Source organism: Drosophila subpulchrella, chromosome 2L, assembly GCF_014743375.2.
Source record: "Drosophila subpulchrella strain 33 F10 #4 breed RU33 chromosome 2L, RU_Dsub_v1.1 Primary Assembly, whole genome shotgun sequence".
Lineage (NCBI taxonomy): Eukaryota > Metazoa > Arthropoda > Insecta > Diptera > Drosophilidae > Drosophila > Drosophila subpulchrella.
The window spans coordinates 2,996,529-3,014,890 of NC_050610.1; the positions used below are offsets into that span (position 1 = coordinate 2,996,529).

General features: G+C 40.9%; 1 protein-coding gene across 1 annotated transcript; it reads right to left on the reverse strand.

Annotated features, from left to right (window-relative positions):
* Positions 1–75: 75 nt before the first annotated feature.
* LOC119548471 (mucin-5AC) lies at positions 76–18,362 on the reverse strand. The gene is made up of 6 exons (XM_037855739.1): positions 18,107–18,362; positions 6,337–6,933; positions 4,460–4,795; positions 4,320–4,400; positions 1,888–4,251; positions 76–1,449 (listed from the first exon to the last, which is right to left on the reverse strand). Exons 2-6 carry the CDS (start codon positions 6,422–6,424, stop codon positions 368–370), a joined length of 3,951 nt encoding a protein of 1,316 aa, XP_037711667.1. The 5' UTR covers positions 6,425–6,933; positions 18,107–18,362; the 3' UTR covers positions 76–367.

An 18,362-nucleotide genomic window follows, 5' to 3' on the forward strand; every position in this document is an offset into this window, starting at 1 on the left:
GGTTCCTTACGAGTTTTATAACTCTTTTTTCAGACCATTGTGGGTTTTATCATAATTATCTTAATTAAACCCCTATCCAAAACATAATTAAAGCCAGTTTTTATGTATTTTATTATAGCCATTTAATGTATATGTCTTCTTATAATAATCTTAGTTTATGGATTTTATAAATGCCTTGCTAAAGATAAATATTGTTCTCAAAGGGATTACTTTTTCTATAATACAACTTAGGGTCTAGAGAAGGCCTACTCTACCATTTAGTTAGTTACAGCTAGGGATTAACATACGAACTACAAACTATTGCTACGAACTGACACTTAACCTCTTTACACTCCCGGGGGGATTTCGATCTTGGGGGATATCTAAATTAACAGTCTAATGGGCCGCACTTGACGCCCACCTCGGTGCATTTGCATTCCAGGCACTGGCTGGATAATTCCACGATAATCCGACCCACCCGGTACATGCGTCCGTAAATGTTGCAGCCAGCCAGTTTCAGCTGACCGAGTGGATCATCGCCACCCGGCAATCCTCCTGCTCCTCCACCTACGTTCCTCTCCCCCGAAACCGAACCAGATCCCAAATCCTGAGGCACATCCTCCGGGGATGTTGCCGGGGGAACGGTTGTCGGAGGTCGTGTTGCATGTTGGTAATGGTGGAATTGCTGCGGTGGCTGCTCATGTTGCTGCTGTTGCTGCGGCGCCTGCAACGCCTGCTGCTGCTGCGGTTGCAATCGGTGCGGTCTTACCTCATAGCTGGTATCCATGAAGGGTAATTTGTCGAACGGGGAGTTTAAAAATGGATGCAGAGTGCTCTTCGTTGTTGTGGGCTGCCCCGTGGTTGTTGACGCAGATGATGCCGACGATGTTGCTGGTGGGGCTCTAGTGGTTGCTGCTGTGCTTTGGCGTCGCGTGGCATTCTGGACTTTGCGTCTATTGCCGTTGGTCTGTTTGTTTTTCGTTTTGCTATTTCCCTTTTTGGCCGGAGCACGTGTCGTCGCTGTTGGCCGACTTGTGGCTGTTGTTGCTGGTGTGCTTGTTGCTGCTGCCGGTGTTGCTGTTGTTGCTGCTGTTGCTGTTGCTGTTGCTACGGATTTTTCCGTTGGCAGTTGCTTAAATGCTGGCACTGTGCTGCTCACTACCTCTTCCTTGGACAACTCCATACCGAGCAGCTCATCCAAGAGCTTATCTAATTTATTGATTTCATATTTATCTATCAAGGGGGTTTCCTTTTCCGTTGTTGTTGGTTTGGTTGTCGTCGTTGTTGTTGTTGTTGTGCTGCTGCTGCTGGTGGTGGTTGAGGATTTAGATGAGGCTGTTGAATTGCTGACACTGAAAGTGACGGTCTCGACATGCCCTTCAATGGGCTTCTTGTCAACGATTAATTCATCGAGATTGGGCGGCGGCTCAGTGTGTATGACATCCTTGAAAGGATCGGGTGTGGTGATTTCTGAAAGAGGCAAAAACAAGGAAACACTTCAGTTTAATCTGATTCAGACAGCTCTTTTAATCCATTGATTGCCAGAGGTATTACACTTATGTCCTTGGCAAAATTAGAACGAAAACGGGTTTGAAATTCGAGTGGTTGTACTAATCTGTTTTATATTAGTATTTTCATAAGGCAACAAATTATAGAAAAGGATCATGTAAGAACTACTATATCTTTGTCAACACTTGGGTTTAAAGTTCCTAGAACTAATAAGTACCATCATTCAATTAAGTGCACAATTTAGATTCAATAGAATGTTCTACTAAGCTGAAGAAACTAGGGAGAGATAGCTGTATTTATGCTTATACACAACTAATCAAGAACAGAACACTAATGAATTAGGTGCTATACAGAGAGTGGTAACCTAAGTAACAGTTCTTAAAATCATCCCAAACTCACCTATCGGCGCGGTATCATTTGCCTGTGACCCCGATGTTGTGATATCGATAATATGCTGGGTAACATGGAAGTTATCAGCTGGCCCATTGATTCCGCTCGAGGTGACATGCTCCTGGAGAACCTCCCCATCGATAACCAGTGGTTCCTTGGGCATAAATCCCCCCTCCGTTTCGGTGGGAGGTGAGAACCCATTGTGAGGGGGCGGCACCACCGGACTATCGAAATCGAAGTTAACGTAAGCCGCACTGCCCTCATATTTCCCACCCACATGAACCACAGGTTCTGCCGCGGATTCCACGGCTGGAACTTCCACATTAAACTTGTACTTGTAGGCAGCCTGATCGGGCTGGGACTGGGAAAATAGAGCCACCGAATCATCAATGGTGTCATACCCAACCACATCCATTTTATCGGAGGCCACACTCTGCTGATAGAAGTTTGGCGGATACTTCTCCTTGGGAACCGTGTCCACAGCATCGGTTGGGAGGAAAGGTATTATTTTTAAGTTCGGCAGACTGGGTGGCAATGTGGGTTCACCATTGGTGTCCAGTGGTTCGGCTTCCAAAATACTTGGGTTTGTTTTGATCACCAGAGGTTTCGGAGTGCTAGTTACATAAGGTTTGGGTTTTGGCTTAAATTTCGGTTTGCTGGTGGTTCGTATAGTGGTTGTTGTTGTTGTGGTAGTGGTCGTGGGTTTCGGAGAAGATGGTATCGGAGTGGTGGGCTTCTGTGTGGTGTGTTTCGGAGTGGTGGGTTTTGGAGTTGAGGGTTTTGGAGTGGTGGACTTTGTTGTTGCAGGTTTTGGAGTAGTTGGCTTCGGTGTTGTAGTTTTCGGTGTGGTTGTAGTTTTTCTTGTAGTCTTTAGCTTGGGTTTGACCGTAGTGCTTGGCTTCACTGTGGTTTTGATGGTAGTATCTATTTTTGTTCGCTGGGTTGTGCTAGCACTTGGTTTTTCAGTGGCTTTGACTATTGTCGGCCTAGTGGTTGACCCATTGACCCTCTTATCTGCCGTTCTGTGGGTCACCGGCTGACCATATTTGCTGGTCACCACCAGCATGGGCGGTGTCACCGTGAGATTGGCCAGTTTCGAGTTGATTCGGGTGTGAAGGGGCTTGCCACTCGGCAGGGGTCTAAACATTGGTGGAGCGTGAGTCGTTGGTCTCTCAGTGGTTGTGGTTGTAGTCGTAGAGGTCTGGTTGAGGGGTTCTTCGAGTATACCAGACAAACCATCCATCAAGGCGTTAAATAGACTAGGTTCCTCCTTTGGAGGCGGCATAACCTCCGTGGCTGGTGTTGGCCAAATTCCCGCATTCGCCAGACCAATTTGTTGAGCCTCCGCCGGCAGTTCACCTGCTGCCATTTCTCCGCTGTCCAACTGCTCATCAAAGTCCTCTGCAATGCGCTTTATGCCTTTTGTTGATGGTCTGAATTCTGCGGCTTGATTCAGTGGGGTACTCGTCTCCGAATACGCTTCCGTTTTGGGGTTCAGTTCCTCCTCATCAGGTCCCAGCAGGATATCCATCCAGGAGAGTGTGTTCTTAGCCGTAGTTGACTCTGGCTGGCTAACTTCTTCGTGCCTTGTGGTCTCAGTACTAGGACCCAAGAGCAGATCGAAAAAGCTCAGGGCCGTAGTGCTGCTCACCTCCTCACTGGACTCTGTTCTCATCAAGGGTGGTGCTTGGGTGGTTCCAATAACCACAAGATCCAAATTGTTGGCCAGCATTTTGTTGTTATTACCATCGATGAACTCAAGACCCTCGCGAAGGGTATCCATAATGCTCTTCTCACTGCTGACCTCCAGGGGATTGCCCGCAGCAGCTCTCGTGGGATGACGATCGTGCGGATATCTCTCGGCCATGGAATTTTGGGGTATCAAAGCTGATCCCTGTGGCTCCGGTTCCTCCTTGCCAAAGAGCATATTGTAAAGATTAAACTGCCTGGAGTTGTGCGACCTGCGATAGTCCCGCTGACTGCCGCAGTCGTAACTCGATGGGCAGCACTGGCCCTTCGGCACCACCGGAATACAGTTCTTCAGAGCCGGGGAGCACTTTTTGGGGGCACACCGCCTTGTTCCCCGGATGCAGAAGCATATGTCGCAGGGCTTGTCCGCATCCGACCGCATCTTCTGACCCTCTGCGTAGAACTGGGCACCCACAGTGCAGCCTCGATTGCGCTGCAGGCGCTGTGACATGCGCTGAAAGTGCTTGTTCGAGGTCTTCCTGTAGCGCACCTCCTGCGAGGACTTCCCCGAGGTCTTGCTGCTGCAGTCATATCGCACGGGACAGCAAGTGGAGTCCACGAAAATGGGCTTGCACCCGTCCACGGGCAGCATGCACTTCGGCTTCACACACTTCTCGGTGCCACCTGTTATGAAAAAAGGAAATCAAATTATTAACAAATCCCTTCTGGATACCAAGACTATGTATTCTCACCTATACAATAGCAGTAGCTGCACAAATTCGAAGATGACATTGCAGACCCGGACTTATAGACTGTTCCATTTTTCACACAAACTGTAAATAATAATAGATTTTAAGATCCATTGGTCATAACAAGTATATCATTTACTTACCGAACAGATCCGTGTCGGAATCATCTGATCGTCTTTGGAGCATATTATCGTTGACCACCCGATCGATGGACTCCCTCTCATAGTGATCCAGATATGCGATGATGCGTCGCTTGGTGGGTATCTTGTAGAACGCATCCAATCTGGCGCAGGAAAGATAGGGGCAGCAGGAGCTCTTCTTCTGGACCACCACACAACCTCGTGGCGGTGGCATGGGCATTTCGGGACAGACCTTCAGCCGACACACCAGCGTCTTTCGGTTACACTGACAACTCAGGCACTTCTCCATGCTGGGCACCACCGATTTGTCCGCGAACCACGTGCCATTGTGGTGACACCCTACGGGAACAATGATATAAAAATGCTTTATAGTAATAGATGTATTTTTACTATTACTGTTTTTTTTAATATCAACAGTCACCACAGATAGTTACCTAACAAAATGTATTTATGTGGTACGAAAGATATTATTCGTCATTTAATTTCCTTAATTATATCATAATTTCCCTCCTTTAGATACTCTACTTTGTGCAATGAAATCAAAGCAACCTTTCCAGTCCTTAAACAGAATGTAATGGCTTAATACTATACTTAAATCAAGTCTTTAAATAAAAGTGACAAACGGCTTCGGATTGCATCATTTTGACAGATGACCTGTAGTCGAATTGCAATCCCTTTATTGCAATCCCATCTGCCTGAAGCAAGTTTGTGGGATTTTAGCACTTTTGTTCTCTAGCTTGTCGCTTTTCTGGCTGATACTGCGATTCTGATGAACTTTTCACCAGTTGCCCCCATCACAGGCCAGATGCCGGCATGTTGGCCACCCTGCCCTCGGGTTTCATCTGCTGGGACTCGTAAACAGTGCTCTGAAAGGATATCCTTACAGATTCAGATGGAATTGCTGTAACCACATACCGCTTGATTGAAATAATAATTGGTATGCAGGAACAAGAGCGAATCAAGTCCTTGTGGTCAAGTGGGCGTAAGATTTGTAGTTTGCTCAACCCTGTTTTTTTTGTGTATAGAGCTTAAAGTGTCACTGAAAAGGGCTTTATTATAAAGTTTGATATAGCCATTTGATGTATAGATATCAGTTTGCTGTTGATATTTATTTTACATCTAAAGTCAATACATAAATTTGAATTGAAATGGACATTTTCCAATGACTTTAACTTATCTGCATAAATATTATTGAGTTTCCTTGATTCCTACTTCTTCAACTACATCAAATTTGTTCAAATATAACATTAACGATATAACCACAGATATACAAATAAGAAGAATTAAAAAATGTATGTAATACGATTTTTGCACAGCCAAACAATAATAAGAAGAAATAATTGACCTTTTAAATATTGAACCTACAGATTTAAAACTACAAAAATGTTGATACTTTTTAAGGATGTAGCTAAACTTGGCATTTGTATTTAGAAACTTTAAAAATAATTTTCTCGAATAATTTAAGACCCCCTTTAATTTGTCTACACAGAGAAAAATATTCGAGGACGTTGTTCTTGAATTGAGAACATTCGATTTTAAAAACCCTGTAAGTACTTTTTGGTGTCTACTTTTGGTAAGTATACACTACTGACTGGAATTATGGTTTATTTGTTGAGATATACAGTGCAAATACAATTCAACTTGATTCGAGCAAAATAAAAACTTTTTAAACTTCTAAAATGTCGTTCTATTTTTAAGAACATTTTCAACTCGGAAGAGAACCCTTAATGAACATCAAATCATCAACAAACCCAAAGTATTCGATTCGAAATTATCCACTTGATCGTCTAGTTTTCCGCGGATCGGCTATAGATCGTAGAGTCTGCTTCTCACCCAATGCCACACATTTCACAGACATTATCCGCTAGGCCCGTACTCACCTGTATTCGGTGTGATAAATGCATCCAGCTGTGCGGGCCAAAGGAGAAGTAGTGCCGCCGATAATATGCTGACTAAGCGCAGCGTCATCTTCGTTCGTGGATGCCGTTCCCGTTGCGTGGACGTGGATGTGGATGGGGATGTGGTCGATGGCGATGTGCTTGCCGCCGAAGAGCATGAATAATGCAACAGAGCCGACTTTGGACTTGGGCCCAGGCCAGAGCAGAATAATCCCCTGGCTGCCAGTCCCCCTTTGGTGTATCTGTATCTCCCAGATGCGGCAGGGCAGCGCTCCAACTTGTCTGCCGGTGTGGAGAAGAGTCCAACTCTAATGCTCGAATGTGTGTCACGCAGAGGCAACTTTCGAATGACAGCGGCCAACGGTGCGCATGCCCATTTGGCTTAGACTTAGACCAAATTAAACCGAGCTGGAAATTGCCCGCACCATTCGCCGGGGCATTGCCACAGGTCGTCGTCGTCGTCGAAGTCGTCGCTCGTTACTCGTCGCCAGTGCCAAAGTTCTGCCACACTTTTAATGAACCATATAGATGTACATGCGCGGCGGCGGAAAAAAAGAGGAAAATTTGTTCGCTTCACAGCTGCAAAGATACGGAGAAAGACGGAGATGGGGGTAAGTGCTGGTCATTAGTGGAACGATGTTGAATAATGTTGGCGGAACTATGCAACAGGTTGCCGGGGCAAACAACTTCATTTGAATAAACTCTTTTAGAGAGCTAAATTGACATGCGTACCTACTTCAAAATACGCGAGAGATTGTGACGATTGAGTAAGATGATATGGTTAGGACGCTCAGGTAAAAGCTAAGTGTAGTCTAGTCTACATTAAAGAAATGGGAAGAATTTTTATACTATAAGAGATAATAATATTTATGTTATAAGCGGAATGTTTCCCGAATTAATGTTAAGGTTTGCATTTATATCTAATATATACGTATCAAAACAAATTGAGGTAAGCCACCTTTCAAAATTATCCCGACATTTAAGACTCTAATTAATAGAGCTTAATAGAAAATCTCAATATATGTTAAGTATTTGCTTTAATCAAGGGATTATATACTGAACTGGAAATTGTTTAAATACCCCAAACTTTCTATTCTATTTTAATCCCCTTAAGCTGCGGTCAAAAAATACCTGAACACGAAACAGATCTTTCAGCATTTCCCTCTTAATTCCCCCAATAATTTCACACAACTTTATCGCTTTGTTTATCCACTGCACTTCGAGTGCTTGGCATAAATTCTCACACGGAAATGGGCCAAACGCAAATGCTGCCAGAATCCATCAGTAAATACACAAATAGAGGAGGCAACAGAGCCTCAGCGACACCAAGCCGAAGTCATAAATAATATAACTCAAATGAGAGGGGCTCCAAGAACTGGTCGTCTCTGAAGAAGAAAAGTTCTGGCGCAAGTATTCACTTCGCACTCCTCGAAATCCAGCCAGACGCGAGTTGCATGCAAACGCAACAACTGGAAAACAGCCAAACAAACATGAAAATCAAATAAAGCCAGGCGAATGGCGGTCATTGCCAGCGAAAGATCCACCGGACCGCCAGACTTCTGGCCCCCAAGTTGGCCAAGAACCATCCCCAGTCAGTCCAACGGGTATATAACAGCCAACGGCCAAGAGCCAACTAACAACATACAACTTGCAACTAACAACATACAACAATGTTGTCCACGGACCACTCCGAACTGGCCACTGCAGCCACTTTCATTAAGAACGTGATTAGCAGCGAAAACTCACTGGCATGCAAATGCAAACGAAAAGTCTGGAAAGAACAGGGGAGAGTTTCTGGTTCTTTGGGATAGGGAAAGATGGGATACTCTGCCAAAAAATCAGGTAAGCAAGAGGGAATAGAACTCTGAAATATTATATATTGTAGGATTATTCAATATAAAAAAAACTTAGAAATATTGATGAGTAGTTGGAAATAAAAAAAAACATATTAAATTTTAAAGTAATGGTATGATCATTTTTCTCATCGTTACTTTAGGCCAAAAGCATGTCATAAAACTAAAATATATAAACACTTCCCACTTTACTAGCTGTTTTTATAATTTATATCAATGAAATACTTCTAACTAGTAAATAGGTACCCATAAAGTATGTTCTTAACATAGAAAACGTATAATATTTTGAGTTTAAAACATACTTTTTAATATATCAATAGGTATGAATCTAATAAGTTCTATATGCCTAAAAACAAACGTTTATGAGGTATTCTCCCTTGCTGAATAACTATATTTCTGCAAAATTGCCCGATTGAAGTTATAAAACATTTGCATTTTATGGATTCAAAAACCTAAAGTAACCCACGTTTTCTTTTAATATGTATTATATAGCCGGAAAATCCTACTCAGTGGCAATACCCCGACTGATCGCTGCAGGAACTCCAGCTCGAAAGCGCCGATCTTCTTCGCTTAATTGGAGCTCTCTTTGCATACTGGATTGGTGGGTCCGCGTTGGCCTTGCACAATTTAGTCGCAGTTGGTTCTCATGACAACTTTTAATCAAGTCATTATCTGAATGTCGGGCCACAGGAGATCTATGCTGGAGAAACTTTCACAAGGCACGAAAAAGCAGAAGTCACAGAATAAAGCCGAACGGCAGACACCGAAAAGAATTTCAGTTTCACACAATAAATCAGCAGCAGTTGACTTTTATTTTGTTGTGGTTGACTCTGCTTTTAATTGAGAGCCACTTGTGGCTCATTTGCATGCCAGCCTCGTGTACTTGGCCATGAAAATGGAGGCTTAGAACACTGGAATTGCTGGCTGCCACTGCGGTGAAATGGATCGAGGCGAAATCTCTCTTTCGCCGAGGTTGGCCTAGGGCCCGAGATTGCAGTTGGTGAAAATCCCCAGCTTAATTACAGATTTTCCAAAAGCGATTTACATCGGGGCCGGGCCGGGCCAACATAATTCCATAATTTCCGCTGGAGAACCACGCACTCTCAGATATTATCAAGAATCTCTATGGGTATTCCACTATATCCAGAACGTGTGTAAGCCCGGTCGCCTCATAAATAAATTACAGTAATTACATGAGCAAAGACAAAACCGAACCGAACCAAAAGAAAGCGAGGCTGTGGGAGCAAATGCCACTCAGGTGTCCAACACAAGAACCTCGTATAATGGGGCCAAGCAATTACGCCCAGACAACTTTATTTATATACTCTTTCTTTATTTTGGCTCGACCATACACTGCACGAAATTAATCAAGTAATTTATTTGACTGCCCCCGGGGTTCAAAGCGAAAGTGTTGAGACTTAAAGTCTCTGATTGCTCGATTAGTTAATCACAATGCAGAGTTCGCCTCTTTTCATCAACCCAGTTTACCGGGGTTCCGAAGAAATTAAAAGTTTTTAGGGTTTCAGTTTCATTAACCTAGTTGGAAGAGTTTGTATAGAAATATTTGACAAAGGTTGTTGGAGATTATTTCGGCAGAGAACTGTAAATCTCGAAAACAAAAATGATCCATAGCAATGTGGGGTATGTTAGAATTTCAGAATTTCTCCATCAAAAGTTAATCATAGAGGTTTTGGCATTCACTTTAGGATAATTATGATTATCATCAATATCAATACTTTAAGAGAATATTTTCTCATATTTTCAAAGAAAATTCATGGGCATCATAGCCCATAAGCTATATTGAAGTATAGAAGTGCAGTTTTTTATTATTTAGATATTGAAAACATTCTTGCAAATGTACAAATATAAAATTGTATAAAGTAAACTCAAATATTTCCCTAATAAATATATGAATATTAAAATTATTTATAGTGTAAAGTCAACATAAGATTAATTATTAAGTCCAAGTCAAGTTTCTCCTCCGAATGTAACATATTTGTTTTTGCAAAATTGAAGACACACATGTTCATTCAAAGAAATCAACCCAATTAACTAGTTCGACTGTCCCGATTCGCCACAATACCACTCGGCTGACAATAAATTCTCCACTTCTGCCAAAATAGAGCTCTAAGTCGAACTGTAGCCGTGACATCGATTCGGCAACAATAAAATTGGGTATTGAGCATTCGCATCTGATAGATACTTTGTTGGCCCGTCCGTTGGACCATTTGACACAGTAGCAACGCCCCACTGACAGATTTATTTATCTGGCTTTTCGGGAGGCGATGGAGCACTAGCACTCCCTCCATATTTGGACGTTGATTTGTGAAAGGCGAAAAGCAAAACCAAAGTCGAGTGCAACATTTTGCGTTGTTTTCATTCGGATCTCCTTTGGATCTGGCCTTTGTTTTGTGACTACTGGGCATATTTTTGGGCGCATTCTAAACTTATAATTTGTAACAACTTTCACCGAGCGATCGTGGCGGGCACAACTAGCACTTAGGATTATGTAAATCTCGACCAGGCAGAAAATCTAATAACAATGCAGAGCTCCGGAAAGTGAGGTACGGATGAAAAGAGAAATACTGTGCCCGAGATTCAGATCTGGGCCTATTTTCACTTTTGCAAATCGTCTTAGAACACGGAACACGAATAGAAATCGAAGTCAGTGCGAGTCAATAAGCGATCATTGAGAATTGAAACGTGAGCATGACTACACTAGTCAGCAAAAGCGAGATCGCCGATCTTATTCTTTATGAGTATTATGGTAATGGAACTCCAAAGATACTGTGGGGATAAAATAGAATGTTCTAATTAGGAATATCTTCATCTTAACTGTCAAAAAATTTGTATAGATAAGAACATTTATAGTTTTAATAGGTTTAATTGTTTGCATTCAAGTGTATTTCTCTTTCCTTTCTCAACAATTTGTAATGCTTTTAATAACCACATTTGCATATCAGCTCGTGTGTGCGGCTTCATCATAGAGTGAAATTTGTGTCATCATAATTGAAGAAATGCCAACACGCTTCAACTTCAGTTTCACAGCCAGAAAATAAATTTGGCAATACTTCAGCCATTGAAATGATTCCAGCATAAAGCACATGCCAAACTACTCTGGTAAAAAAAGGTAAGCAAAAACCTGACTTACAGACTGTCAGAGCCATCAACATGTGTGGCTCATTAAATATGCTGCGAACACACAACAAGTACAAGAAAAGCAACGAGAACGGAGGAGTTTGAACAATTTTCATGTCCAACTCTATTGATGCGACTACTTCTCCTGGCAGTACACATTAAAAAATATTTTTTTTTTAATTTAAAGTTCTTTTTATTTTAACTTAATACATATAGTAGTTTAAACAGGATAATTTTATTAATATCTGAAATCAATAAATATATATGGCGGGAAAAGATTGAACCTATAACCTATACCATAGGAAATGCAATAAACGTTTTTTTTTAATTTTTATGTGAAAAAAATATAAAAGGTTTTTTTACATACCTTAAAAAATAACTTGAAATAAATTGTAATTAATAGTATTAGAGGAAACTAAAAGGGAAAGTAGGTTTTTCATTTCCATTTGCACTCAAAACTTGAATAAACAGGTATTGTAGGAATAAAACTATTTTTAAAAATGTTCTTAAAATTTAAAGTTTTGTTTCAATTTTGTTTCTAAAATAATTTTTTTATAATGATTCCAAAATTATTATAATGATTCAGTAATGAAACCAAAAGAGATCAAAGATAGAAACTTTTTTTCGGTCAGGTGTACCTATCCACCTCTCCCTCTGGCTGCAGACAAATGCCCGTCATTTAGTGGTCGTCAAACGACGACCTAGCCCCCCGAGCACCTATTCCTATCCCCCTGCTCCGCCTCTGCCTTTTCCAGCCAGCGATCGACGATCTACAGGCAGCCCCTCGCCCTTCGGCCCCCGCTCCTCATCCGAAGTGCCCAGAGCCGCGAGGGCTCAATAAATGGGCGTCGTTTATGCACCTCATCATCAGCGATTGCACAGATCGCAGCTCTGTGTTTTTATTCGCTCGCCCTGCTGTAGTTGCTCGGCCAAGCGGAAGTTGTTAAATGAAAAGGCAGAAACGAGCATAAAATGGGAAGAGGTGTCGCCGTCGTCTGGGTGGAACGAAGAGCAAATGCTCTTGGAGGAAGCCCCTTCGGATGGGCACATGTCCTCAGAGAATCTGGATGTTTCGGAGGTGGAGATGTCATGTTAATTCAGGGTTCCTGGAAGCTGCAAACGACCATTAACTTGCGTTTATTGCAAAATTCTATTAGAAAGATATTTTATTGATATATTGATTATTGGTATTTCTCATATATTTAATGCCCATTTATCGTTTAAAGTAAAAATGATTATTACATATATTTTATTTTTTAATATTTAAAAACCTATAGCCTCCACAAAAATAATCATACCCTTACGCCCACCGTTGTTCTTTATTTCCTAGAACCCCAATGGGATATCTCATTCACCAACCGCTCTCGTACCATTAGTCATAAAACTTAATTGAATTTCTTTCGGTCAGTTGAATGAAGTAATAGTTGACTTGTTAATTAGGAGTGTAAAGACCGCACCGGTTACATGCAGGCCAAGCCCTCAGCTTGCAAGAAAGATATATAACTAAACGTGGATCGGGTGAAAGTAGAGTCAGGTCGTCGTCTCCCGACATCTCCTTCGCTCTAATGAAACTAGAACAAACTGCACGATTGTGGCAAATGGATAGAAAAAAGTGCACAACTGGGAAAGGTTTTTGTGTCGTCCAGCTAGCACCTTTCACAAAAGCCGAAACTATCAGCGAACCCACACCGAAATAGCGCCAAACAATGAACTGAAAGTTCTTAATACCCTTGATTACTTATTGGCAAATTGATGTCGCCCTGTTCTGGTTCTATTAGAAGGTAACAGCGTAATAAAATTGTCAACATGACAGGCTGCGATTAATATAGACTTTATATTTATAATGCATAAATCATGCAGCAGACGGAACGTGCTCCTTTGCCTTGCATTACTTTTCCCACAACTTACTGTTGCGACTCCTGGGGCAAATTCCGAATTTATTGTGCTAGGGATGTGTTTTTTGAGCATTCTTTCTACATATTTAAAGGTACTGTAAAAAGTGTTATTAGAGAGAGTTTTTATATCTTTGTGTTTATAATATCTTATACAAGCTTTATGTCTTAGCTACCTTAAAATATTTTGAAGCATATATTAATGGTACTAAAAAATACCTCATAAAGGTGTTTTAAAAACGAAATCATAAGCAAAATGAATGAATCTTCCAAAAGTTTTTAAAAAATTCTGATAATAATGTTTTCTGGAGTTCAGAAAACCCCTTAACTGCAGCGGAACACGATCATATTTCACTCACACGCTCATCTCTAGGCCAAAGCCAACGACCGCACTGGGTTTGTGGCAAACTTGTTCTGACTTTTGTTACAATTGGTGATTCCTTTCTTTTTTATTCTGCTTTCTAGCGCTGTAAGACAATGCACCATAAAACTGCATTGGAGTTGTGATCGCTGTTTCTGCCCGTTTGGTTCCCACTCCACCCATTTCAGTTGCCATGCAAATTTCTGGCCTGTGTTGTTTTTCCGTCTCGAATGTTTTCCTCTTTCCGGGCACATTTGTCAAGGTGTCTTGTAAACAAGGAACGCAAGAAACCCAAAGAAACCAAAGAACCCAAAAGAACCCAGAACCCAAGCACCGTTAGATCAGATGCAGACGGAGTGCTTATATAACGCATTGCGCCAACCGAATTTGTATGTTTTATTGGTTACCTCTTTAGGCCATAAATGGTAGTGACAAAAGTCGGAATTTATGGCCTGCCGACAGTTCTGATAAATAACCCAAGGCCCGACTGTGGCTTAGTGGCCTGGGGTTTGGATTTTTTCGACGGGGATAGGGCGTTTTGCAGGTGGGGAAAGCACCTAAGAGAGCCATAAAATGTTTTATCTTCGAAGCTGTTCTTCCAGCACGTCGTCGTGAGGAGCCTGAAGTTAATTAGCAGGGAATAAATGGCTTTTAAAATTCCACCTCTTTCGGGAAGTAAGCCGGGAATGCGTTTCGGAAAATGTGCCTACAGGAGCTACGAAAACTTATGGGCTTACATTTTATTAAAGAGAAGAAGAGAATGCATTGGAAAGCTTTTTATTTGTTTTTCGATAGAACCCTAAAGGGTCAAAGTACTATAGTCACATAATACCCTGCAAAACCCTATAATTGCATATATCTCATTTCGTCCTCTTTTAAGAGCACATAAAAACCTTAAGTATAAGACGAGATAATTCTATTTGTTTTCTGTGTATTGTATAGATGCTGTTTGGATAGTGGAGACACAAAAGAAAGAGACCTTCCTCATATGGCCAGGCTCAGTTGGTTAGGTTTTTTCGCTGCTTTATTTATACGTGCACTGTTTTTCAGCCGGTTGCCTCACCGTTTTCAATATCAGATTACGTGCGGGTCATCTTTTGTTGTTGCTCGGGGGGACTGGGGGCTCTCCTTAAGTGCTGCAGTGCTTTTCGGCATATCAGATGTTGCTAATGTGGCTCCGCTTACTGTGGGCCGGGCTCAAGCGCTCCACTTGAAAGGAGAGCTTAGATACCAGATACAAGATACTTTTTTCGACCTTGAGATGGTGGTCGTGGCTTAGCTCCCGGCCCTGATAATCGGATTTGTGGCACACCCCGCTCAGCAAGATAATCGCCAAATGCAGTGAGGCGTGGAGAGATGACCAAAGGGCATCCAGGAAGTTCATTTGATGTGCTGAAGAACTTTTCTACAGAAATATTATTGCGCTATAAACTTTGTTATAATGAAGACTTAAATGATCTTAGATCTATCGGGGTTGCTCTCATATCCTTAATTATTTTTTGATTAACAAAATATGATAATGAAACTAGAGTTGGGAAAATCTTAACTTCTCGTTATTATAAGAACATAAAATGTTTTCAATATCATAAAAAAAATTTTTTTTTAAGTTACTAAAATGGGCAATCTTTATAAGGGACTTGAAGACTTATTTAATAAGTAAATAAGATCTAGCTTAGTTTTGTATACAAAAGCAATGTGGAGCTCTCGAATTCAGGTCATGTAATCCCCCTTCTCTGAACTATTTAACTGCAGTGTATTCCGATTTCGATTTAAAGACTTTTCATTTCTTAATGTTCCTTTCTTCCTGTCTTCGGACGTTGTAGATTTACTTCATCTACCGTGTTTTTCTCCTTACATTTTCAATTGCGGGCAATTAGCAAATTCTCTTTGGGCTCACTTTAATGACTGTCTAACGTAAAATGTCGTCTTACACTCGAGTTTTATAGCTTCCGCTTTGCATTATCAAATATTATTGGTGTTGTTCTACCGCTTCTTATAACCGGCTTCTTCTTCTTCATACTGTTTGCAATTGCATGTCGTCACGTCAAGCTCTGAGAAGTGGCAAGAAGAGGCAGAAGAATCGGCGCAGCAGCTGAAAGAAAAACCCTTGGCTATCTAATGATGATCATTAGGAGCGGTACTGTAATCACACAGAAGCTAAACTCAAACTTCCAGCTGAACCTTAAGCTAGTTCCCCTTCTTCTTCTTGCTTTTTGTCAACATCAAACGGTAATTTCTTAAGCAAAAGAAACAAAAAACAGCATCAGAGGCAACAACTGAGGAGCAACAGATTACTCTAAACATTTTTACACAGAAAATAAAAATCTTACCCAAAGTGCTCAATTACTAAATGGTAAAGCCACAAAATTGGTAGGGTGATAAATTTTATTTTTATATATTTTCATTCATTTGCATATCAAACCGAAATTACAGATATCAAATTTTATTAACTTAATGCTCTGCATGACATAATTTTCATAATTTTTCTGTTCTTCCTAATAACTTACTAGTTAAAATTTCTACATGGATAGTAATGTCTTTTTAGGACTCTTTCCTTAATATTCCGATTCCTAACTTTCAATATATTTTCTTGTATTTTATAAAAGGGAAAATATGATAAGAAAATCATTTAAGAAGCAGGTTTCTTCGAGTTACAAGTCTTTTTAATTTATTGTAGCTTTGATATTGGTTTTTCTTAATTTCACCTCCTTTTTCCGCAGTGTAATTATAGCCAATGCAACCTACATTCTCTCCCTTGAATCTCCACACTCTTGGTCTCTTTCCCTTCTGGTTTCCCCGGTTTTAAAGCCCCGATTGCGTTTTTTGCGGCTGTGAGACCATTGTAACGGCTTTGATTAGTCTTAGGAAGTCGCCTAAGTTTTGTCGTTGTTGCGTTGGACTCATCTTCCCCTGCTCACCCCCTTTTCTCACAGTGCGCGGCACACTGATGCGACTTTTTCTTTGGTTTGTTTGCTGCTGCTGGCACTATAACAGTTAAATGCTTAGTTTACATCATTAGCATGCCGTTTCCATATATTTTCCTCTCTTTTGACTAATAAATAAGCAATTTAGTAACTGATTCTTCTTCTGTCGCCGACTATGGATTTAATTGGCCTGAGCAAGTTGGTATATTTATTTAAATTTGCATAGATTTCCAGGGCATTAGAATCACTTGATTGACATTCTCTGGTTAAAAAAATTATTTGCGGTTCAGTCAGGGAATTTTGAAATTGAATGGAAAGTGTACAATTAAAATGGAAGTTCCTTTTGTATAATTTTATTGCAAGTACAAGAACAACAGGGCTTATAAGATAACAAACTTATGAGGTATTAGGAATATCGAATAATGATAACACTAACTTTTTGCCCCACTTTTAAAGGAACTTGGTACAGGGTTCAAAAATTACAGCAATCAAGGCAACATACAAACATTTTTTGCACATTCCACAAAAATGAATATTGTTTAAGTTAGTTCTCCTTATACAATACTATCTATATACCACCTAAACTTTATTTAAAAAAAAAAAATTATACATTACCGTCCAACAAAATTATGATTCTCGATAAACAAACTTCAATTCCGCCTAAAAGCGTAAAATTTATATGACCATTCAAAACGTTAGCCACCCAAGTTCCCTCCCCAATTACAAAATTTTTAAATATATTTTTCCTCAGTTATTACACACTCCAGAAAGTTCGTTGCCTTATTTTTACGAATGTGTTAAGAAATATGCATTTTCATGTTGCTCTATACGCTTTGATAATTTCACGAACGCGTTATCAATTTATTGTTTTAGCTCTCCCTACCCAGAGATATTTGATAAATAAAAACCCGGCCTTATTATGTACGACTGTCTTCCAAGAACTGAATTAAATTGTAGATGTTCTTTTACCGCAGTCATTACACCAAGATTAACACACAGGAATCACTGCCTTTGGCCAGTTCGTTGCCTGAGTCTTTCGTTTGTGTGTGATTTTGCTGTTGTCTCTGCCTCCGCAAGAACGAGTGCACTGAAGCATGGACTTTCGGCTCTGACTGCAGGTTTTTGTCTGGGTATATTATTTATTTATCTGGCCACCAACTCGGTGGGTTCTATTAACAATGTAAACAATACCGTTAACACGACACGACGCGTTAGGAAAAAGCTTTTGGCAGAGGGAGCGAAATAGATACATGAAATGTGCCGCAAGAATTTGCCAAGTTGGTGGGCAAAGAAGGAAGAGCCGACTTGCCAGCTGCATATTTTAGCCACCACTTCAACTCCCCTTGGCAATGCATCAAAGAATTGAACAACAAGAACAGAGCTACGTAAAAAGCGTGAAAAAGAGGCGACAGGAAAAATGGTTTGAGGAAAACACTTATTAAATTTTAGCATGCCCAAAGTGTGGATAAAGGTGGCAGGGAGGCAGGCGGTAAAGAACCGCAACAACGACCCCAAGAACCACAACTGGGAAGTGTCCGTGTTTGCCCAGCGATGCATTCCTGGAGTTCCCCGCAATTCACATACCTGTCTAGGGTGAGGTTTTCTTATATCCACTGTTTCTAAGAGGCACAAAACAAAAATATGACTCCACCGATTGCTATTATTTCGTTCTGTTTGTTTGTTTATGCTTGCACTTCACCGCCACTCGAGGGTTCGATCATCCTTGACCACAAGAAGAGTCTTCTAGTCTTTGCCTTTCCGAAGAAGAGTTCTTTTTTTATTGCTCAAATTTATTACCGTCTCCACACTCCGATCCGTTTTCTCGTTCTGAACGCGTCGC